This window comes from Hemiscyllium ocellatum, chromosome 10, assembly GCF_020745735.1.
Source record: "Hemiscyllium ocellatum isolate sHemOce1 chromosome 10, sHemOce1.pat.X.cur, whole genome shotgun sequence".
Lineage (NCBI taxonomy): Eukaryota > Metazoa > Chordata > Chondrichthyes > Orectolobiformes > Hemiscylliidae > Hemiscyllium > Hemiscyllium ocellatum.
In genome coordinates, this window is record NC_083410.1 from 56,650,647 (window position 1) to 56,675,047 (window position 24,401).

Genomic DNA, 24,401 nt, shown 5'->3' on the forward strand with positions numbered 1-24,401 from the left:
GCTTCCAAATAAACCTTTTTTTTTAAGATTACTTTAGATTAGATTACTTACAGTGTGGAAACAGGCCCTTCGGCCCAACAAGTCCACACCGACCCGCCGAAGCGCAACCCACCCATACCCCTTACCTAACACTACGTGCAATTTAGCATGGCCAATTCACCTGACCCGCACATCTTTGGACTGTGGGAGGAAACCGGAGCACCCGGAGGAAACCCACGCAGACACGGGGAGAATGTACAAACTCCACACAGTCAGTCGCCTGAGTCGGTCTCAGGCGCTGTGAGGTAGCAGTGCTAACCACTGTGCCGCCAAATAAACCTGTTGGACTATAATCTGGTGTTGTGTGATTTTTAACTTTGTACACCCCAGCCCAACACCAGCACCTCCAGGTTATGATTCGCATCTTGCGGAATAGCTGCTTCCAGATGACCGGAGTGGATCAGGAGAAAGCTGGAACGGAGGACATCCGGTGTAGGTGGTGAGGGGAGGATTAAGGAAGCTTGGAGCGGACTGTGTTGACGCTTGTGCCGCTGCTTTCGCTCTGTGCTGTTGGATGTGCAGTGCGGCTAAACTAACGATTTGTTTCGGTTTATTGTTGATCATGTCAAAGGTGGGGTCAGTGGCAGCGCGATTCAAATCGATAGATTATGAAATTAGTGGCCGAGTACAGGGTAAGTGTGGGGAATATAAATAGACTCTTAAACGTGTTCAGGACAACATCGCCGCGCACCCTCTCTCTAACGCGGTATTTACCATTTGTTGTTTTAGAAATTGCGGTGCAATACATTCACAGCCGAATTTCATTACAACCAGGAGGTTTTATTTTGTATCTAAAATAAGAAAAGGCTTAGGATTATGGAACCTAACGCCCCTCCTACACGAACAGAGAAAGGCCGGGACTTTGCAAAGTGCTGGCTGAAAAATGACAAGACTCTTTTTGGTCGAGACCGAATGTTAAGACAGTGCAGAAAATGCAACACTTTCACATCTGACAAGGCCAGCGGGCGCGTGATATTTGTCTATTGTGAAAGTCGGACTTTGAGAAGCAAAATTGAGAATAGCAACCTGGGAGCTGGCATGTTTCCGAATCAGCTGAAAGCTGTGAACAATGCGTCACAAATAAGTATTTTTAATACAGCAGCTCAGGCCGAAAGTGTATGCACGAGTTTATAGTCAATGATTTCTATTCTGGTCGCTGGTGACTGTCAGAGACCTTTAACATTTGGGAGTGTCACGTGATCCTCCAGCGTATTTGCAGACGTATCCAGTCATCTATTGCACAGTCATCTAATAAAACAGAAAATATTCAGGTATGGTAATATTGCCGGAAATAAGAAAAAAATGTACCCTTTTCAGGTTTAGGTGACCTTTTTGTACCGACCCTCAAACGTTAACTTGCTTTCTCTAAACGTTGATACCAAACCTGAATATTTCCTGTATTTTCTGTAATAGTTTAAAATGTAGTGAGGGTCTTGTTTGCACAAGACAATTTCTCCTTGCCATGATTATTTTCCTTGTAATAATATTCTTTTGGCTGAAAATAAAAATTGGAGACAAAATTTAAAGGTTTTTTTCAAAAAAGCACAGCAGCACCTAGTAAGCTTTTGAAAACTGGTGGTGATGAATAGTAAGTTAGGTGATTAACAATTAAAAGAAAGATAGTTAACAATTGCTGAAAATGCTTTCTGAATTAAACATTCTGTCAAACTTGTGTTCAATTATAAATATTTCATTAAAATACTGCAAAGTTATATTCCACATAGTACAGAAAGAGTATTTAATCATTCTATCTTTAATTCTAAAATTGCCTTTTTCTTCCCACTTTAATCAGTTTCCTCAGAACAGTTGAAGCAAAGCAATTGCATTCTAAACAGTGTTCATTACTTCAGAATTGAAATATAAAGTCATATAAACCCTCCATTCTACAAATTTTGCTCATTTCTCCCAAAATCTCAGTGATACCATTTACTGCATTCTCTGAAGAATATAACTCTGGTTTGTCTTTTATTTTGTGTCTAGGCCTGGATTTAGTTACTTGTAGTCCCTAAGTCTTAAGAAATGTGAAGAAAAGTTACATTGATTTCCAGTTTGTTGCCATCCACTGCATTGTCATTTCACAGTAAAAATGCAGGACTGCATATTTCTGACATAGAAGGTTGGTGGGTGGGGGGAATGCTGGAAACACTGAGACCAGGTACTATTTGTGGAAAGCGAAGCGGAGGTAATAGACTGAACTTTCCCAATGGAGCTGGGGAACAGGAGTCCTGAGTATTTTGGGCACTGGGTTTGCCTTAGTGCAAATGTGTTTCAAGTTCACATTTTTACATGCATGAACTCTTAATTGACTTGAAGACTGCTTCTCTGGCGAGCAGGCGGTTGAAGCCGGAACACCAATTACAGGCTTTGGTCATGAGCAGTAAATACAATGTATTAAATTTTAAAATTTGAGTAAATTGCCATTTCTCTTGTGAGGAGTGATTGGAGTACCAGATGGAGTGAAGGGAGGAAGCATAATGGTAGTTTTTTTTTACTTCTGTGTTTGCTGGAAAGCAGTGGTGGAAGACTTGAGGGTGTTTGATAGAGAAGTGTGCAAGTAATTAAGGGAAGAGCACATTTGGAATGCTAAAAAAAGAAGGGAAGATATGTTTGAATTTTGTTCACTCTGAGCAGTGAAAATAATGGAGGACAATCTGTGAATGTGGAGACTGGTGAGGTGGAAAGGAAAACACACTTGATTCTTGAAGGGAAAGGACAGCGTGAGAGCAAAAATTGAAGCATTACAGTTCATGGCCCTTGCAAATAAGGAAAATAAATTGGAACCACTGCTGTGTAAGTTGGCATTGTAAGAACATGAGATGGAGAAACTGGGAGAATGGTGGAAAGACATGTCAGGAGGTTTGGGGCAAGAAAGTAGTCGCTTTTGGTTATAGTCAATCTTCCGGAATGGTGATAGAGAAGTCCAGGGAAGAATAAGAAGAGTTGGAAATGGACCACGTTAAAGCAAAATGAGTGAAAAATTGAAACCAAAATGCTTACTTTTTCCAGTTCTGAGTGACAACAACAAGCAATACCAAAAAGTTATGAAATGGAGAGAGTGGACCTGAGTAGAATTAGAATGAAGAATGTATTCCATGAAAAAATGGGCATGGACAGGACCCAAATGATTTTCCATCTTATACTTTATTTGGATTAGATGAAAGGATCATAAGATGCAGGAGCAGAATTAGGCCATCTGGCACATCAATTTTGCTCTGCTACTGAATCAGGGGTGATATGTTTTTCAACCCCACACTCTTGCATTCTCCTTGTAACATTTGATCCCCTCACTAGTCAAGACCTTGAGGGCTGACCTTACATAGGTCTACAAACTCATAAGGGGCATGGATAGGTGAATAGGCAAGATCTTTTTCCTAGGGTGGTGGAGTCCAAACCTAGATGGCATAGGGTTTAAGGTAAGAGGGGAAAGATTTAAAAGGACCTGAGGGGTAACATTTGCACGCAGAGGGTGCATGTATGGAAAGAACTGCCAGAGGAAATGGTGGAGGTGTATATAATTAAATATTTTAAAGGTGTCTGGATGGGTATACAAATAGTGATGGTTTTGAGAGGTATAGGCCAAATTCTGGCAAATTGGACTAGGTCAGACTGGGATGTCTGGTTCATCTGGACGAGTTGGACTGAAGTGTCTGTTTCTGTACTGTATGAATCTGATTGTCTGTGTCATAAATACACTCAACTTGGTCTCCAGAGCCGTTGTGACAAGTTATTCCATAGATACATCACCCTTTGGCTGAAGAAATTCTTCCTCATCTCAAATCTTAAAATGTTGTCCTTTCATTCTGAGGCTGTGCCCTCAGGTACAAGTCTCTCCTACCAGTGGCAATATCTTCTCCATATCTACTCTATCCAGGCCTTTAAGTATTCTGGTGTAAGTTGTACTATGATCTGCCTTCCCTACCCCAATCCTTCTAATTTCCAACACGTTCAGACCCAGAGTCCTCATGATAAGCTCTTCATTCCAGGGATCATTGTTGTAAGCCTCCTCTGAAAAGCTTTTGAAGGCCAGCATATCCTTCCTTAAATACGGGACCTGTAACCACTCCCAATATTCTAAATGTGGTCAGATGACAACATTGGATAGTCTCAGTAGTGCATGTCCGCCCTTGTATTGTGGACCTCATGAAATGATTGCTAACATTGCATTTGCCTTTCTAATCATCAAATAAACCTGCATTTTAACTTAGAGAATGCTGAAATAGGACTCCTTAGTCCCTTTGTGCCTCAGATTTCCAAACGTTTTCCCCACTTAGAAAATAGTCTGTGCCTCTATTCTACGTGTTGAAGGAGCAGTGCTCCAAAAGCTTGTACTTCCAAATAAACCTGTTGGACTATAACCTGGTGTTGCGTGATTTTTAACTTTATCTATTACAGTCCAACGTCAGCATTTCCACAACATGTCTATTTTTTTCTACCAAAGTGCGCAATCTCTCACTTTCCCACATTGTGTTCCATCAGCCACCACTTAGACAGGCTGGGAGTGTGGACAAATCCATTGTACAGCCTCCCTACTTCCTCAACACAAAATGGTTTCTGTTCAGTATAAGAATAAGTCTTAATCTGGTGGCAAGAGTGTGGTGGATGGGAATTGGTTGGGCCTTCTTTCCAGGAAGAAGAGGAAGCCTCACAGAAGTGTCCTGGTAGAAATTGGAGGTTCTAAGCATCATGGGAGAAATGGAGACTGTTAGAGTTTGGAAGCTGGAAAAGGACAATGCATTAGAAGGCGTTAAAATGTTGCATATATGAGTGTTGGTGGAGGGATGAAGAGCGAGAGACGAGGAAGGAAAAGGAAAGGCAAGTAGAAAAGCTTAGCTTGGTGGGCTAAGAACAGGCTGAAAACACTATTTACCAAGACAGTTTTGTTTGCAGATCTTGGGAAGCAGGCACTGAGGGGTTAAGAAGCAACTTGGGTTTCAAAGATATCCCAATGGCCTTTTCTGAATGCTTGCTTGACTATCCACTTATCCTGAGTGCTTGCTTGCTCCATTGACTTCTGGCCTACCTGCTTCAAATACAGTTTATACTTTTAGCCCAAATATTTTCGATGCAGGCATTTGCCATGAAAGCCCCACACTACAACCATTCCCTGCTTGTCCTTTTTGCTTCTTGACCTGAAGATATCCCAAGCTTATCTGTTCAGCCCAAGTTGTCAATCTATTTATTGACCCATTTGTCAGCTTGAAATGCTTTTGGCTTGCCAACTTGTGAAAGAGGGCATCGTGGAAGATGAAAAAGGAGAGTGAAAAGAAATAAAATTTCCTAAAGTCCCTTATTCTGGGAGGGAAGAGGGTAAAAGAAAATGTGGGAAGTGTAACCAAATAAAGGGCTAGCATCTCCACAAGACAGACACAGATATGGAAGAAAAGAGAGACATCATCAAAGGAACAGAAAGTCAGTTTTTTTTAAGTCTGTCAGTGCCATTCCCTTATTTAGAGGCTAAATTATTTGGCAGGGCTTTGTCCAGAAAGTTTGTAAACTAATGAATTTGGTTTGAAAGACATTTAATGCCAGAAAAGGGGGAGATATGGAAATATCTGGAATAATCAGCAGTTTGCAAGGTGAAAACTATTTGTGACGAGAGAATGGTATGTTCATTATAAAGTCCAGAGAAACACTAAGATTCCTCATTATCATATATAGGAGAATCTAACTGTACTAACCTCTGTCTTCAATCATGGTTGTTGTTAATCAGTTGATTAAAGTGAACCCCGCTCATCATCTGCTGCAAATTAAGTCCATGTTCTCTTGATACCAATTGGACTCTAATTCAAATGGATACCTCATCCATTTGCAATATCAGACATTTTGGGTTAGCGCTAAGAAGGAATCAGCCACAAACTCCATTTAACTGTCACTTGTCCATGGGGAATTAAAGTTTCCATTACAGAAATTTTAAGTTGGAGGAAAATCTGTTTTGAAGTTTTGAAAAAAATGGGTGTTTTCATTGTGTGTATGGAGTATTTATTATGACTCCTTGTAATTTTAGAGTTTCCAATTATAAAATGTTTACAAAGGATTTTTCAAAGGTTTAATTAGGAAGTTTTATGATTTTAAGTCAACATGAAAACAATTGGAATACTCAAGAAAGCAGCTAATAACCACCATCTCAACAGTCATTAAGAAAATGCAATAAAAACTGGCCTAGTCAGTGATTTCCACACTTGTGGAAAAAATAATGTAAAATTTTGGAAATAACATTGGTGGAAAGCAGGCAGATGTTTAATTCTATGTGCTTGAAACCAATCCGATATGAAATCATCTAATTTATTGCACTGGCTTTTTGTTTTAGTGGGATTACATGGTTGATCTGTACTTTTTCTTTTTCCACAGGGGTCTGTTTCAGAATGGTAAGATGACTGCTGCGGAATCATTTAATATTCTTAAAAATCAGTAAAGCAGAGGTTTGTAATTTGTTGGGATAAACGTTTTTTTGAGTTTATAGGTAACTTCTAATTCTTTTAATAAATAACACCTGTTGTTGCTTCTGTTACGACACAATGGTGAACCCTTCTGTTAATTAAACCAAACACCCAGAAAAGCTGACTTTGCCTCGTAACCTGTTAAAGAATGTGTGACAGAGAACTCCCAAATTCCACTATTTAAAGAAAAAAAATCAATTTATTCTTTAACTCTAACAGTGAACATTAAACAACAGCCACTTACAATTCTACGCCTCCTTTCTCTTAAATGCTTGTTACCTACCTCCAACTCTGTAACAATATACCATTCCCATTAAAACCCATATTAAAATTACAGCAAATTAATTTAAAAAAACACGCAGTGGTTGTTATCATCTGTGCCTATCTTCCTCTGGTTGAAGACCTCCTTGAGCCTTCTTCGGTCTTCTGCTGCGAAGGTGTTCCATATGAAAAAGGTACCTTTGATAGAGAGTGTTTTGAATGGCAGCTTACTCTCTGTCTAACTTTCAAATGTTTGCTTCTTTACCCCCAACATCAGATCATCTCATTGGTTCAAGGTTGGCAAAAACAATAAATTCAAACTCAATTCGGTTTTTGTAAGTTGGAGCATAATTTAAACTGATTGGTTAGATTCGAATTGTTGTCAAAACAACTCTAGTATCTATTTCACAGCGAAATGGTATATATTTTCAATTTTTCAGTACACTCTAAGACTGCTAGCCAGTCATATGACAGGTGCTTGTAAACTCTCATTGCAAAACAGCATTCATTCCCTCTTAAAGGTACAGTACACACCTTCAGCTTCATAACACATCACCTCCACTGTTCAACACATACTGATACCAAGGTAAAAGCCAGATAGTCATAGTCATAGAGTCATACAGCTCGGAAATAGACCCTTTCGTCCAGCCAGTCCATGCCGACCATAATCCAAACTAAACTAGTCCCACCTGTCTGAGCTTGGCCCATATCCCTCCAAACATTTTTTATTCATGTACTTACCTAGGTGTCTTTAAAACATTGTAACTGTAATTGCATTCACCACTTCCTCTGGAAGTTCATTTCACATATAGACCACTGTGTTTTCTTTAAAAAAATGTCCTTCATGTTGTTTTAAATCGTTCTCCTCACCTTAAAAATATGCCTCCTGGTCTTGGAGTCCCCCACCCTATGCAAAAGCCACCTCATAATTTTATAAACCTATATAAGGTCACCCTTCAGCCTCCTTTGCTCCAGTGAGAAAAGTCTCAGCTTCTCTTCATAACTCAAACCCTCCATTCCTGCAACATCTTGGTAAATCTCTCCTGAGTCCTTTCCAGGTTAATAATATCCCACCTATAGCATTTTGAGAAAACAAACAAGGGCACGACTTAGACAGTTAAATGTAGGGCCTTGAGTAGTGTTATAGAACAGAGATATGTAGGGGTTCAGGCACATAATTCTTTGAAGTTTGTGTCACTTATAGGTAGGGTGCTTAAGGAGGCGTTTAGCACGCTTCCCTTCATTGCTCAGGCCTTTGAGTATAGAAGTTAGGACATTGTGTCAGACCTGAGGGGAGGCCTCTTCTAGTTGCCCTGCTATAGGAGAGGTATTACTAAGCTTGCAATACCTTGTATTTATCCAAATTAAACTCCATCTGCCACTCTTCAACCTGACCCAATTGATCACAATCTCTTTGTAATCTTAGATAATCTTGTTCGGTGTCCACAATACCATCAATTTTGGTATCATATGTAAACTTACTAACCACACCGTCTATATTCTCTTCTAAATCATTTATATAAATTACAAACAAAATTGGACCCAGCACCAAGCTCTATAAAATACTGCTGGTCGTAAGTCTTCAGTACGAAAAACAACTCTCCACCATCACACTATCTCCTGCCATTAATCAATTTTATATCCAGTTGGCAAGCTCCCTCTGACTTCCATGTATCCTAACTTTACTAATCAGTCTGTATTGCAGAACTTTGTCAAAGGTTTCACTAACTTCCAAATAAACAATGCCTGCTGCTTTGGCCTCATCATCTCCCTGGTTACTTCCTCAAAAAAGTCAATCAAGTTTGTGAGACTCAACTGTCCTCACACAAATCATGCTGGCTATTCCTAATCATTCCTTGCCTCTCCAGAAGCTCAAAAAATCTACTTTTCAGAATCACTTCCAACAACATACGCACCATCAAAGTCGATCTCTCAGGTCAATAGTTCCTAGTCTTCTCCGTAGATTGTTTCTTAAACAAAAACACAAACATTAGCTGGTATCCAGTAATCTGGCATCTCACCTGAAGTTACAAATGATACAAATATTTCTGCAATTTCCTCCCTAGCTTCCCACAATATCCTGGATGCAATAGGTCAGGTCCCAGAGAGTTAACCAACTTTATATTTTATAAGACCTCCAGCACTTCCTCTTTTGTAATGTGTACTGTTGTCAAGACATTACTATTTGTTTCTCTGAGTTCTCTAGCATCCACTTCCTTCTCTACAGTAAAAACTGATGCGTAATATTCATTTAGTATCTCTCCCATCTGCTGCCGTTCAACACAAAATGATTTATTTGATCTTTTCGTGGCCCTACTCTCTCTCTAGTTGGTCTCTTGCTCTTAATGTACTTGTCGAATGTCTTTGGATTATCTTTAACATTATTTGCCAAGGTTATATCATATCTTTTTGCCTTCCTGATCTCCCTCAATAATTTCCCTGTACACATTATATTGTTCAAGAGATTCATTTGAACCCAGTTGTCTGTCAAATATATGATTTTTAAAAATTTTTGGCTAAAACCTCTATCTTTATTCAGCCATTGTTGTCTGTTAGCCTGTCAGCCTTACCTTTCACTCAAAAAGGAACACAATGACTCTGAACTCTCATTATCACACTTTTGAAAGCCTCCCACTTATCAGACATCCCTTTACCTGCTAACAGTCTACTCCAGTCACTTTGTGAAATTTCTTGTCTCATACCATTTAAAATTTACCTTACTCCACAATTAAAAATGTTTAGCATTTATGGAAGGTTTCTCCTCTTCCATAACTATTTAAAACAAAGAGAATTGTGATCTCTAGACCCAAAGTGTTTACCTAATTATCACTTCAGTCACATGCCGTGTCACTCACTAGACCCAAAGCATTCCCCTATTATCACTCCAATCACATGTTCTGTTTTATTACCCATGGAAGGTCAAGTTTTGTTCCTTCCCTAGTGGGAACATTCCCATATTGATAAAGAAAATTCTCTTGAACGCATGTAACAAATTCTTCACCATCTAAACCTTCAACACTGTGGTAGTCCCAGTCAATGTTTGGAAAACAATGTTCGGGCTCTCCTTCGATAGCTCAGCTGGTAGAGCGGAGGACTGTAGTGTGTCGCAAATCTGTCATCCGTAGGTCGCTGGTTCAATTCCGGCTGCTTTATGGGCGGCACGGTAGCACAGTGGTTAGCACTGCTGCCTCACAGCGCCAGAGGTGGGTTCAAATTCCACCTCAGGCGACTGACTGTGTGGAGTTGGCACATTCTCCCCGTGTCTGCGTGGGTTTCCTCCGGGTGCTCCGGTTTCCTCCTACAGTCCAAAGATGTGTAGGTCAGGTGAATTGGCCATGCTAAATTGCCCGTAGTGTTAGGTGAAGGGGTAAATGTAGGGGTATGGGTGGGTTGCACTTCGGCGGGTCGGTGTGGACTGGTTGGGCTGAAGGGCCTATTTCCACACTGTAAATAATCTAATCTAAACTAAAATCACCTATTATAACCTTATTATTATATATATCTGAGATCTCTCTAGATATTCGTTCCTCAATTTCCCTCTGACTATTGGGGGGGGGGATCTATAGTACAATCCCATTAAGGTGATCATTTCTTTTTTATTTCTAATTCCAACCCAAATATTTTCATTAGACGAGTTTTCAGAAATATCTTCTCTGATTACAACAGTAATGTTTTCTTTAATCAAACATGCCACTCCCCTCGCCTCTTTTGCTTCCCTTTCTGTCCTTGCTATGATATCTAAAACCCAGAACATTGAGCTGCCAATTCTGTTCATCCCTCAGCCAAGTTCCCGTAATAGCTATGACGTCCCAATCCCTTGTTCCCAAATGTGCCCTGAGTTCATCAGCCTTGTGTGTAAGACCTCTTGCATTGAAATAAATGTAATTTAATTCTTCAGATTTATTTTGTTCTCTGTCTTGCTCTTGTCTATCTTTTCTAATTAACTTGTTCTTTTCACATTCAAAACCATTCTCATCCATTTTTCTATCTACTCTGCTACTTGGGATCCCTCCACCACTAGCACTGCCCCACCCACCCTCTCTAGTAGTTTACAGTCAACCTTAATAGAATGAACAAATCTTCCCGCTAGGATATTGGTCCCTTTCCAATCCTGGTAAAACCATCCTTTTGAACAGGTGCTTTTTTTTCCCCCAGAAGCAATCCAATCATCAAGAACTTGAATCCCAGAACATTACACCATCTCCTCAGCCATTGATTTATCTTCTTTATTCCTTTTATTCTTTCCCTCATTCAGTCTTGACACCAGGAGTAAGCCAGAGATTACTACCTTTGAGGTTCTGTTTTGTAATCTTCTACTTAATCTCTTATATTTAATCCGTAATGCCTTAATATTTTTCCTGAATAGATTCCCTAGAGTGTGGAAACAGGCCCTTTGGCCCAACAAGTCCACACCGACCCTCCGACGAGCAACCCACCCAGACCCATCTCCCTCCGACCAATGCCCCCAACAGTACGGGCAATTCAGCATGGCCAATTCACCTGACCTGCACATCTTTGGACTGTGGGAGGAAACTGGAGCACCCGGAGGAAACCCACGCAGATACAGGGAAAATGTGCAAACTCCGCACAGACAATCACCCGAGGCTGGAATCGAACCTGGGACCCTGGTGCTGCGAGGCAGCAGTGCTAACCACTGAGCCATTGTGCTTCAAATGTTTTGAAATGTGCTTAATCCTGGCACCAGGAAAGCAAGCAACATACTATCCTCGATTCATGTTTATGTCGCAGGATCTCCTGTTTGTGTCCTTGACAGGAAAGTCTCCTATAACAACAAATCTTTCAAATTTTGTGAAACCGTGTTTAACGGAAGATTTGTTCTTAGTGCCCAAGATCTCACTGCCTGTTCTGTAGTCCTCTGAGATGCTATCTTTTTTTAACAATACCCAAAATTAAGTATCTGTAGCTGAGAGAGGAATAGCCACAGGAGACTTCTGAACTACCTTTTTATCTTTTCTTACAGTCACCCATCTATCTGACTGATCCACGATGTATTCACTTCTCTAAATCTACTCTCCATCTAATTCTGTGTCTCTTATATGCCCTAAATGATATTAAGCCTAAAAAGAAGCAGTTTACAATTGAACCTTATATGCAAAATAAACTACCTTTCCTTACCCAAAGAATTAATATTAAGCATGCAAAAAATAAATAAAAGAAATCTTAAAAAGAAATTAACTACTTATCTGAATAATCGAATTTAACCCCCCTCCCCCAAGTCGTCCAGCAAACAGTTAGTTTCCAGTCTTCTGCTATAAAAAAAATGCATTCCCGAGCCATCCATATGTAGGCTTCTCCAAAAACTCTGTAAACACAACTATTTTAAAAAAAAAGTTGTCCTCTGCAATTTGAAAAAAAACTTTAAAAAATTTTTGCATATAATTTTACAGAAGAAAAGCTGAGCAGTCCACATGGAGACATTTCCAAATGGTCTAGTAACAGAACTCTTGGAAAAAGAATCACACGCATGTTTTGGTTCTTTTTGCATTTTTCACTGTAAAAGAATCAGATATACATCCGAATAAAAATCTTATACCAATGAAATGTAATAACTGTAATAAATCTAGAAGTAAGTTATGTGTAGGACTTTCCAAAAATTCTGTTACCCCAACTCTGTTTGAAAAAAAAATTATGCGCTTTGTTTTGACTATAGAAGAATCAAAAAAAATTTGTGACTAAAATGTAAGAAATCTAGAAATTAGTCTGCAAGGAGCAGATGCAAGATTTGTGCTATTCTTAGTCCATAATTTTAGGACCCTAGATGGCAGTATCTGAACATTCAATGTCAGTGTGATTCAGTTGCATTTTAATTTGTTGTCTTGTGCTCATTGTTTCTAAGTTGAGGAACATATTGTGTCATGTCGTTCCTCAGTTCCAAGCTCCTCTCCTTCTGCTCTCTTTTCCACTTTGCTATGAATCAAGTTGTTCCTACTTTTTAATTTCAGCACTGACCCTCCCACTATACCATCCCGAACACAGTACTTTCTAGGCAAACAAGCATTTCTTTCAGTGACTGAAAGAACCTTGTATTTTAGGGAACCAGTCCTAGATGAGAGGATCACTTAATTTCTTAACTGTTAATGATACAGCTCTGCTTTTGTTTTAAACACGGATCATGGTTTAGATCGACTAATGTTCTGCCAAGTGAAAATGGATGTCAGTTTAAAATTGTGGTCATTGTAGTTTTTTTTAAGAAAATGGCAAAATAGATTTAACAAAAGTTTAGCAGTGTTTGTTTTAATTAACTCAAATTTTCTAATACATAGCTGCCTGTTTATTCTTCCTGACCATCAGAAGTAAAGAAACCAGCGGCGTATCAAAGGTGCCCCCCCACCAGCTCCCCCCCCAAGCCCCCCATGGTTGTGACCGAGCCATTCTTAAATATGTTTAAGGCTGAGGTAGAGATATTTTTGGTCTGTGGGAATCAAGAGAGGCATGCTATCTTTTACTACTAACTCCTGAAACCAACCAAAAACATGCAGGAATGGTTAGAATGCACTGTGACCACAGCTGCATATACAGATTCTCTCATGGAACTGTCAGTGGATTCTGCAAAATTGACATATATTTCACAAGCTAGTTATGTTGGGATAAACCTTTTTTTTTAAATCATGAGAACAAGAATAGCTATTGTAGTAATTTAAAAGGCAAAAAAAACCCAAATAAAAATGCGGTTATATAATTAAAAAGGCCTGGTTTGTTTTGCAACTTTGCTTTGGTGTGGGACGGGGAAAAGAATTTATGGTTACCAAAGAACTTGAAGGTTGTTTTCTGAATAATTGCAACCTCTTCCTTTTGCTGACTTTTTTTGGAAATGCAGTAGTTATAAGACACCAACTTGCAAAAAGGATTGCATAATTCAGTGCCTAAGCAGAGCTGCAATAAAGCACATCTCGCTTTAAATCTTCCTGATGCCAAATTTGTGAATGTGCCATTTAAAAGTCTTGTTCAAAGATGGTACTTCCAGTCATGGAGTACTGGCAGATTTTGTGCTTGTCCTGGAGTACGGTTTGAATCCTTGACTGTCTTACTCAAAAGTTTCCAACAGAACTATAGTTCATACCTTTTTATTGTATGCAGTTGAACAGGGTGGAATGTGACGATTCAGCCCATTATGTCAGCTTTCATGAAGTACTGTCAATTTAGCCCCATCCACATGGTCTTTTCCCTTTATACCCTTTTAAATTTTTTTCTTAAATATTTATCCATTTCTCCTTTAATTTTTACATATGTAATACATCTGTATTATTATTCACAGATCTGATTGTGAATTATTTTGTGTAGTTTTATGGAAGTATTCCCACATCATTTCTAGATATAGCTGAATGATCTGGAATTGGAAATTATCTGTAGGGTTTAAGCACAAAACTGTTTAAAATTAAGCGTTAAAGGTGTATTTTATACAGAAAATGTACCGCTCTGGAATTCAAACAGAATCGGCCTCTCAACTGCACCAAGATAGCGTTGCTGCTTTGATCAGGCATTAAAACCATTGGGTTCACTGTCAAGGTAGTTTAGGGTAGATTGGCAGCGATGAGGCAAGACCGTAAGTGTGTCATTGGAAGTCAGTCTTAGAGTATTTGAGTTCATTAATCTTTGATAATGAGTGGAACTGGTGGAAGAGGAGACCATTGGTAATCAGTGGCAGCCGGGCTCTAAAAGGGGATGGTAACCTGCTGTTGACTCGAGGAGGATTGGTGGTGACCTCTTAGCAAAGCACACTGACACTCATTGTTGTTGGGTAAAAGGTAAATGACCAGAGAAGAATCTAAGGATCCTCTCCAAAGACAGCATGTGAGAGAGGGATAGCCTATTGGTCTGGGACTGTCACCAGTATTTTCTCCTGTGGAGGGGGAGAGCATTAATGGGTGGAGGGAGGACCAAGATTCAGAAATAGAAAAGTATCAGGAGGGCCACCCTTTGTCTGGGCATGGTGAAGAAGGGTGCAGAATAAACTGACAGTAGATCACCACACCAAGAAAGATTCAACTGGAGCCAGAAGTGTGCTGTATGCAACTAGGTGTAGACTAGAACTGTAGGTGCCAGGATGTCAGTGTTAAAGAAGATTGTGGCTGGTTAGGAAGGCTGTCATGGACTTGCACATCATGCTAAATGATAAACTGTGACCCATGGGCCTCAATGGACACCCAATGCTTGTGGCTTTGAAGATACCCCTGTTTAAAAAGTGAGTAAGGCAAAAGATGGAAAATTACAGACAAATTAGCCTAACTTCGGTTGTGGATAAGATCCTGGAATCCATTTTGAAAGATGAGATTTCTGAATACTTAGAAATGTATGGTACAATAGGGCAAAGTCAACATAGTTTCATCAAGCCTGACAAATCTGGTGGAGGTCTTTGAGGAAGTAACAAGCAGGTTAGACCAAGGAGAGCTAATGGGTGTTATCAACCTGGACTTCAAGAAGGTCTTTGACAGGGTGCCACACAGAAGGCTACTGAGTAAGATAAGGACCCATGGTGTTAAAGGCAAGGTGCTAGCATGGATAGAAGCTTGACTATCTGGCAGAAAGCAGATAGTGGGGATAAAAGGGTCCTTCTCAGGATGGCAGTCGGTGTCAAGAGGTATTCCGCAAGGCTCAGTATTGGGACCACAACTTTTCACTTTATACATTAATAATTAAGGAACTGAGGGCATTCTGGCTACGTTTGCAGATGATACAAAGATAGATGGACACGTAGCATTGAGGAAGTGGGGAGACTCATTTGGACATGTCAGGAGAGTGGGTAAAGAAGTACATCGTGGGAAGGTGTGAGGTCAGGCACTTTGGTAAGAAGAATGAAGGAATGGACTATTTTCTAAATGGGGAGAAAATTCAGAAATCTGAAGTGCAAAGAGACTTGGGAGTTCTAGTCCAAGAGTATCTCAAAGTAAACTTGCAGGTTGAGTCAGTAGTTAGGAAGGCAAATACAATGATGGCATCATTTTGAGAGAACTTGAATATAAAAGCAGGGATGTACTTCTGAGGTACTATAAGGCTCTGATCAGACCACATTTGGAATATGATGTGCAGTTTTGGGCCCCATATCTCAGGAAGGATGTACTGACCCTGGAGCATGTTCAGTGGAGGTTCATGAGAATGGTCCCAGGAATGAAAGGCTTAACACATGAGAAGCATTTGAGGACTCTGGGTCTATGCTGGATGGAGTTTCGAAGGATGAATTGAACCATACAGACTTATTACATGGCTTAGACAGAGTAGATGTAAGGAAGGTGTTTCCATTGTTAGGAGAGACTAGGACCTGTGGGTACAGCCTTAGAGTAAACGGAAGACCTTGTAGTTACAGAGATAAGGAGAATCTCCTTCAGCCAGTGAGTGGTGAATCAATGGAATTCATTGCCACAGAAGGCTGTGGAGGTCAGGTCATTGAGTAAATTTAAGATGGAGATAGATAGGTTCTTGACTGTCAAGGGGATCAAGGCTTAAGGGGAGGAAGCTGGAGAAGGAGGTTGAGAAACCTATCAGCCATGATTGAATGGCCTAATTTCTGTTCCTAGGTCTTATGGTCTTATAACTCTTATTGCACTGAACTATTATTAATCAGGCACCTCCCAGTTCACTGGGACAAGTGTGGGATCTCCTAATGAATAGTTCATTGCTAAATCAAGGAGTTGACCAATATCTTATTAAGAGGGCTGCTAACAATGCATTTCCAGACCAGTCCTGGCAGGCAGAGAGGTCATTGGATTCCCCAGTTACATGTGTGTGGCCATCAAGGTCTTTGGGACCACCCAGAGGCTTTCATAGAAGACAGTCAACTCCATCAACGTTCAACTGGTGTGTAACCGACAAAAAATGTATTGTGCGGATGTGGCTCTCACTTCCTTGGTGTAGTTATGATGCATGCCTACTTCAACTGTCCTAGATAGCATTGCTGTTCCAACCCTCATATGCCTTCAGTGATAGATCTTCAGGGTCAACAGTTGCCCAATGAAGACATGACTGCTAGTATTGGTGAAGAGCTTTTATGCTACAGCGGAATAATACCAATATCTGCCACTGATCAAACCTAGTAACCATCACAGATCAGTGGCCTCCTCAAGATGTGATCTTAAGACCGATGAGTTGGAAAAGGACATTACAGCACTCTTGTTAAATTGTTAGAAGCTGTCATTGAGGCAATCCTGTGTGATTTTACTTATCATGATTTGTTATGTGCCAATTTTATAATGCGAGAAAAAGACAACAAGCCAGGCAGCATCAGGAGGTGGATAAGTTGATGTTTCAGGTGTAACCCTTCTTCAGGACTTGGGATGGGTGAGAGGGGAGCTGCAGATATAGGGGGTGAGAATGCAGGCTGGTGAGGTGGCTATAGGTGAAGGCGGGTAGAGGGTATGACCTCATTGGTCAATGGGAGGAATGAATACAGTGGTAGTGAGGGGGAGGGAGGCCACCTGAAACTGGAGAACTCAATGCTGGGTCACATGGGCTGCAGGGTGCCCAGGCAGAAGGCAAGGTGCCCCCCCCCCCCACCCCCCCAATAGGTGCTGCAGCCTTTCCTGGCACTGGAGGAGGCCAAGGATGGTCACGCCTGAAAGAGAGAGGTTGGGGGAACTAAAATGGGTGCCGACAGTGAGGATTGGTTGGCCCTGCAGACCCGGCTGCGACAGTCGGTGAGCCGCCCTTCAAGTACATGCCTGGTCTCCCCGAATGCCGAGAATACCACACCAGGAGCACCCAATTCAATGGAAGAGAGGCAGGTGAACTCCACCTGGAAGGACAGCCCGGGACTCCAGTTGGAGGCGAGAGGGGTGGTGAACTAGCACGCACTGCACCCTTCCTGGTTGCGGGGGAAGGCACCTGGGGACCCGGTGGCAGGGGTGGTGTGAACCAATGACTGTCGGAGGAACGGCCCCCATGGAAGGCTGAGAGGGATGGGGAGTTTCAGCTGCAACCCTTCTTCAGAACTAGGTGTGGGGGGGGTGTGGGGAGGGTGGCAAGGTGGTGAAGTTGGGATTCCAGCATCCGCAGTTTTTTTTTGTCTCCATACTAACTTTATTAATGCTAAACGGGCCATTATCAAATATGCAGATTAGCCTGTTTTTCTAATCAACCTATTCAGAGATGTTTTACACATCTCTGGATCAAGTGGCATGAACCCAGGCCTCCCTGTGCCAGGGGTAGGGACACTAACAATGTGCCACAAGTGGCCGATTAATTCAGTAATTAATTAGTAATAATTAAGCAATAGCTAGACAGTACAATTTCTTATTTTCACTCACGTCCCAATGAGAATTCTAAGTCAGTAACATAGATTAGCATCTCTTGTGTTGCAAATTGAGCAGTGTAGTTCAGAGATTTGATTGCAGTACCAAACAGATGAGGATAACACAAGTGATCTTGAGTCCTCTGGATAAACAGGAAGCTTTCTATTCAGTGCTACTCCAGTTTTTCCACTTTGCTCAATCGGGGGATAGCAACAGACTTCAGAAGGATAAAGAATCATAAAAGATGTAGTCACATGGCAGATGAAGTAAGGAATGTATTAAAAGATATGGAAACAATTCTGAAGGGTGCCCAACTAACATAGATTTAAAATAATTTATAGTATTTCTGCATGTAACATGAGAAAAATCTGATGCAGTGTCATGGAATTATCATCAGGAATGTATGAATTGAAAGGGTAGTGGAATGAGGATTAATAGTGACCCTCAAAAAAAATTGAACTGATAAATATTTACGTGGAAAATGTATAGGACTGTGTAGAAAGAGTGTGAGAATAATCAGACAGCTGTTTCAAAGAATTGTCAGACTCTCAATAGCCTGAATGTGGTCCTTCTGTACTGTATCATTCTGGAATATGTAACCTCAGCAAGTTATTTACTAAATCAAATAAATCTTTGATTTCACATCAGCCATCCTTAGGCCTGGTCATAATAAATTAATATTTGTGGACAGCTTTGTGTTGTGGATTGAACAAGAAGAGAGGTTAGATAATTATTTCACTTGAAAGAGGACACCAAATCTTACCTCAGATGAAAAAAAACCCTCTTAAAATGCTTCATGTAATGAGATGATTTAAAATTCAGCTTTCAGTACTATAGCTTCTAAAGCCTGCAATGCATTCTGGAAATGATTCTGTCATTGATAATGATTGTTACAAGATCAGATTGTGCATTCATATTGTATAAGTTTTCAAAGGATAATAAAAAAGGACAAGTGACTTTGAGAGTACTCTGCATATGTTGGCTGCTGTGGTCATGACCTTCATAGAATAGATTACATCATCATTAAGCAAGGATATGTATTTCTCAATAATGCAAATATGTGGCACACAAGCTGCAGCACTCTGGAATAGCAGTATATTGCATAATTATTTTATTTTTTAAACAATTAAAAATCATAACATAAAAGCACTAAATTACTAAAAGATGTTTTTTGATATCTGACTGATTGGTAGATTTTTTTTAAAAAAACCATACTGTTATTTTAAAGAAGAGCAGGGAACTTATCCCCAGTATTTACCAATATTTATTACTCGATCAGTATCACAAAAAGCCGACTATCTGGTCGTTAGCAAACTATTGTTTGTGAGTTTGCTTTGTGCAAATTAGCTTCCACATTTCCTATAGTAACAACAATGACTACAATTCAATAAGTATTATAAGTATTATAATGTGCTTTGAAACATATGGTAATCATGAAAACCACAATATAAAGTTGTATTTTTTTCTCAATCTTTATTTTTTTCATTCTTTCAAATGGAAAGATTCTAATTCTACCCTGATGTAGCTATTAATATTTGTATACAGGGGTATTCAGTTCACACCATTGCAGATCAAATGGTAGGCTTTGCCTCAAAACAGCAATGTAGTGTCAAACTGTATTTTTTGTTAGAAACCTATGTACAGTAACCAGATGATCCAAATTAAAAGCAATTTAATTGTTTAATTTTATTTCAGTACACAGAGGATCAGGCTAGAAAACTTGGAGTGGTGGGATGGGTTCGAAATACTAGGAGGGGAACTGTAGAGGGACAAGTGCAAGGGAAAGAGGAACTTGTGAACTTAATGTAAGTATTTCATTCTATTTATATATTTATTGCAACTTAATGAAATATTTGTTTTGACAAAAGTATCATAATGTCGACTATAAAAAGAATTGATCTCCAAGCGCAAAGAGCATTTTGAAAAATGTTAGGCTGAATTTTATGTTGTCTGTATTTGTTTAATCTCTCTTCATACTATTTGAACATTATTACAGGTAGCTAAGATTTTTAAACAAAATTCTTTCTTGTGTTGAAAGTTGAGTATAGACTTGCTTGGTTAAACAAGTTGTAGTCATCGGTCACTTTTGCTTGTTCAATGTTGAAAATCTTTGAGGAAGACATATTTTGACAAACCTTTTTGTTTTGCACTTGCGGGGATAATTTACGAGAAATATCAATGTAATGGGAAAACGTTTTTTAAAAACTCTGAGAAGGGAGTATACTCTGTGTGGGTGGCCTCCCATACTTTGTTGGACCAGCTGCCTGGCTTTGTACCAGGAACTGATCAGAGTTGGAACATGGTCACTTCTAACTGAATTGCTCTTCTATCAGCAATGTCAGTTGTAATCGGAGAACCCCTTCTCAGGAGCATAGTGTGACAAATATGGATAATACATTATCATCAGTTTTGGAATTTGGACTTTTGAATACAAAGGAGCAGACGAACTTTTAAGTTAGCTTATAATTTGGTAGCTGATATTTTTAAAGTCCAAAATTATGTGAACAGTGATATTGCCTCTTTCCTATCCTCCAACATGTACAAAGGCTGCGAGCATAAGATCAAATTATGGTCATGTTTCAATTGTACATGGCACTTTTGAGACCACATCTGGAGTACTGCTAAGTATTTATGACTGTATTTATGGAACAATGTAATGCACTGAAAACATTTAGAGAAGGTTTATCAGACTAATATCTGGAATGAGTGGATAGCCTTACAGGAAAAGGTTGGACAGGCAGGCTTGTACCCACTGGGGTTTAGAAAAGGAAGAAGTAACTTGATAGAAAATACAGATCCTGAGGGTTCTAAAGAAGGTTTTGGACTCAAAATATTAACTGTTCTTTCTCTCTCCAGATACTGCCAGGTCTATTGAGTTACCACAGTGCTTTTTGTTTTTATTTAAGATCCTGAGGGGTCTTGACAGGGTAGCTGTGGAAAGGATGTTTCCTTTTATGGAAGACTGTAGAACTGGGTCATAGTTTTAAAACTCAGAGGTTGATTATCACCGCTGTTGCTTCCATCACCTTTTCAAAAGGTTCAAGAGTTCTTTAAAATATTTTAAGGCAGAGATAGATTTTTATTGAGCAAGGGGATGAAAGGTTGCCAGCGTAGGTAGGAAGAGAGATTTGAGGTTAAAGTCAACTCAGTCATGATACTTTTGAATGGCAGAGCAAGCTCAAGGAGTTGAATGGCCTACTCCTGATCTTTGTTTGCATGTTGGGTGAAGATGAAACAATGTTGTAGTTTAAAATATAGGATGGGAGAGAACTGGCAGCTGGAACGATGGATTAGGAATGAAGAGATCCTCATTATTGAACCCTCACTTACTACAGATTGCCATGGCTGAGCAATGACTATCCTCACGGTCGCAGCATTATTTCCTCTTCGGGGGTTAGAATGTGTCAATACTTATGTCTTTCTCTAGTTTCTTGCTGCCTTTGGTTATGCTCCACCTTCTGCAAAGGAGAGGAAAGTGTATCAGTAAATTTCCTGTAGTGTGTATGTGATGTAGTTATCATGGTTGAATAGCAGCCAGAATTAAAGAGGTGTTGGTGGAGCAAGCAACAATTCTAAATATCTGAGGGTGTAGTACAAAATTAAAGGGTTAAGACTGATTGATATTGTCAGTAGGTGGATGGTGGTTGGTGAATTGAGCATAGGGATGTAGTTTTGATGTGCTTTATGATTGAACACACTCTGATGACATGTGACAGATGAGTAAATGTTTTCCCATGCTGTTTTTATGGTTTTTGTGGATGTACTCCTCACAGTGATGCACTCCTTGCTGCTACTTTTTCTGTGTGTCTATTTGCATATGCCTCGAGGGCCGCCACCTCTGCTGCTGAAACAGGAAGTTTCTTCTCTCACACCAATGCCTGGAGTGCTTTTCACGTAAACGTTAGTACATCTCTGTCACTGCATTCTGGCATTCTGTAAAATGGAACACAACACTGATTCAGTTTTCAAACAATTCCTGTCAAAGAGTTTTTGGGCTACAATGTATCTCCCTTAAAGAAAAACAGACTACCTCTAAGTAAATACCAATCTTTCACAATTTCAGGTCCCTACTGATTATTGTAGCCAAGAACAGCAAGGTTAGTGTCAACTACATGCAGCAAATCATAAAAAACAGCAGGCAGCATTCTGCAATGAAAAGCCAACTTCTAATCAGTGACCACAGCCACCCACTTCTATTACTGAGGATTAGTCTAACCACCCATGGCTTAGTGGTTTTCACTTGTGATTAAATCATTAAACTGGGTTTTTCAATTTTTTAGTCTATTGGGAAGTGACAAATGGAGTTTAATTTAAATGTGAGGTACTGCATTATAGTAAGGCAAATCAGGGCAGGACTTATACACTTAATGATAAAGTCCTGGGGAATGTTGCTGAACAAAGAGACCTTGGAGTGCAGGTTCATAGCTCCTTAAAAGTGGAGTCACAGGTCGAGAGGATAGTGAAGAAGGCGTTTGGTATGTTTTCTTTTATAGGTCAGTTTTATGAGTCGGGAGGTCATGTGGCTGTACGGGACATTGGTTAGGCCACTTTTGGAATACCACGTGCAATTCTGGTCTCCCTCCTATTGGAAGGATGTTGTGAAACTTGAAAGGGTTGAGAAAAGATTTACAAGCATGTTGTCAGGATTCAAGGTTTGAGCATTAGGGAAATGCTGAATAGGCTGGGGCTATTTTCCCTGGAGCTTCTGAGGCTGAGGGGTGACCTTATAGAGATATATAAAATCATGAGGGGCATGGACAGGGTAAATACACAAGATCTTTTCTCTGCGGTGGGGGAGTCCAGAACAAGAAACCGTAGGATTAGGGTGACAGGGGAAAGAGTTAAAAGGGACCTCGGAGCAACTTTTTTACGGATAGGTTGGTGCATGTATGGGATGAACTGCCAGAGGAAGTGGTGGAAGCTGGTTCAATTACAATATTTTCAAAGGCGTCAGGATGGGTCTATGAATAGGAAGGATTGAGAGGGATATGGCCACGTGCTGGCAAATGAGACTAGATTTGTTTAGGATATCTAGTCATTTTGGCCCTGTTAGACCGAAGGGTCTGTTTCCATGCTGTGTGTTTCTATGACTCTAATTGTATCTGCTTGTCACACTCAAGAATCTACTACTTGTTTTGACCTCTAGAGGTCACTGAAATTCTGTAATTTTTCTGATGTTATGACACAGGGATAATGAGACAGACCAAATCAGATTTGCTAGCAGTGGATTCACAGAATAGTGAAATTAAAACATTTGATGACCCTCAAAATTGTCCAATTGTTCCTAACTAGAAGTAAAGGATAATAGACATCAGGCATCACATTTACAGCTTAAACAAAAAAAAATTAACAGTTTATTATCAATACTGAACTTGAGAGCAAAGCTAAACAACAAGGTAATCTAATATGCATGATTCAAACCCAAACTTCCCACTTACATATGCAGACTGACAGACACAGTTAGAGTCATAGAGATCTACAGCACAGAAAAAGGCCCTTTGGCCCATCACATCTGCCCTGGTCACAAACAGCTACCTAACTATTCTAATCCCACTTTCTAGATTTTGGCCCATAGCCTTGTATGTTTTGACATAGGGAGTATTTAAATGTATATTTACTAAGTGTTATGAGTCTTTCTATCTCTGCCACCCTTACAAGTAATGAGTTCCAGATTCTCATCACCCTTTAGATAAAAAACATTTTTCTTACTTCTCCTCAAATTTTATAATCCCCTCATAATTTTATACATTTCATTCTTGTCCCCTTTCAATCTCCTCCACTCTGAGGAAAATAACCATAGTCAGCCTAATCTCTCTTTGTAACTGAAACTCTTCAGACCAGGCATGATCCTGGTAAATATTCTCTGTACCCTCTACAGCATTATCACATTTCTCTAATAATGTGGATTCTAGAAGTGCACACAATACTCTAGCTGTTGCCTAACTAACATTTTATCCAGTTTCAGCATAACCTCCCTGCTCTTAAACTCTATGCCTTGGCTAATAAAAGCAAATATTCCATGTGTCTGTTAACAACTTTATCCTCTTGGCCAGATGCCTTTAAGGGACCAGTCTACATGTACACTAAAGTCCCTCTCATCCTTGTGCTCCCTCAGGTCCTACCATTCATCATGTACACCCTTACCTTTTTTATCCTGTCTATTTTGGATTATTTTAATTTTATCTCAATATTTAGTTAAATTTGTAGTTATTTACAGAACGTAATTGATTCAGACATATAATCTATCAGGAATATGTTTTCTCCATATTCAGTATAAATTGTGTTTGTTATATATAATTCCAGATGAGGGTGCTAATGTGCCATGTACAAAGTTAAAAAGGAAGTATGCCCAATGCAAAGAATATATCATTTAGAGCTCCTTGGCTTTTAATCTGAGGCTCATGTTGATTAGCTGGTGTAG

At 39.8% G+C, this 24,401-nt stretch overlaps 1 protein-coding gene across 2 annotated transcripts in view; it reads left to right on the top strand.

The window, feature by feature from the left end:
• The first annotated feature begins 488 nt into the window (after positions 1 to 488).
• Positions 489 to 24,401, top strand: part of LOC132819434 (acylphosphatase-2-like) — a 112,968-nt gene continuing 89,055 nt past the window's right edge. The window contains exons 1-3 of one of the 2 annotated variants that reach the window (XM_060830935.1): positions 489 to 671; positions 6,388 to 6,404; positions 19,676 to 19,785. In XM_060830935.1, coding sequence (XP_060686918.1) covers positions 554 to 671; positions 6,388 to 6,404; positions 19,676 to 19,785 — 245 coding nt within the window. In that variant the 5' untranslated portion in view covers positions 489 to 553. The remainder of the gene's footprint in view (positions 672 to 6,387; positions 6,405 to 19,675; positions 19,786 to 24,401) is intronic. The other variant, XM_060830936.1, reaches the window with a different exon arrangement.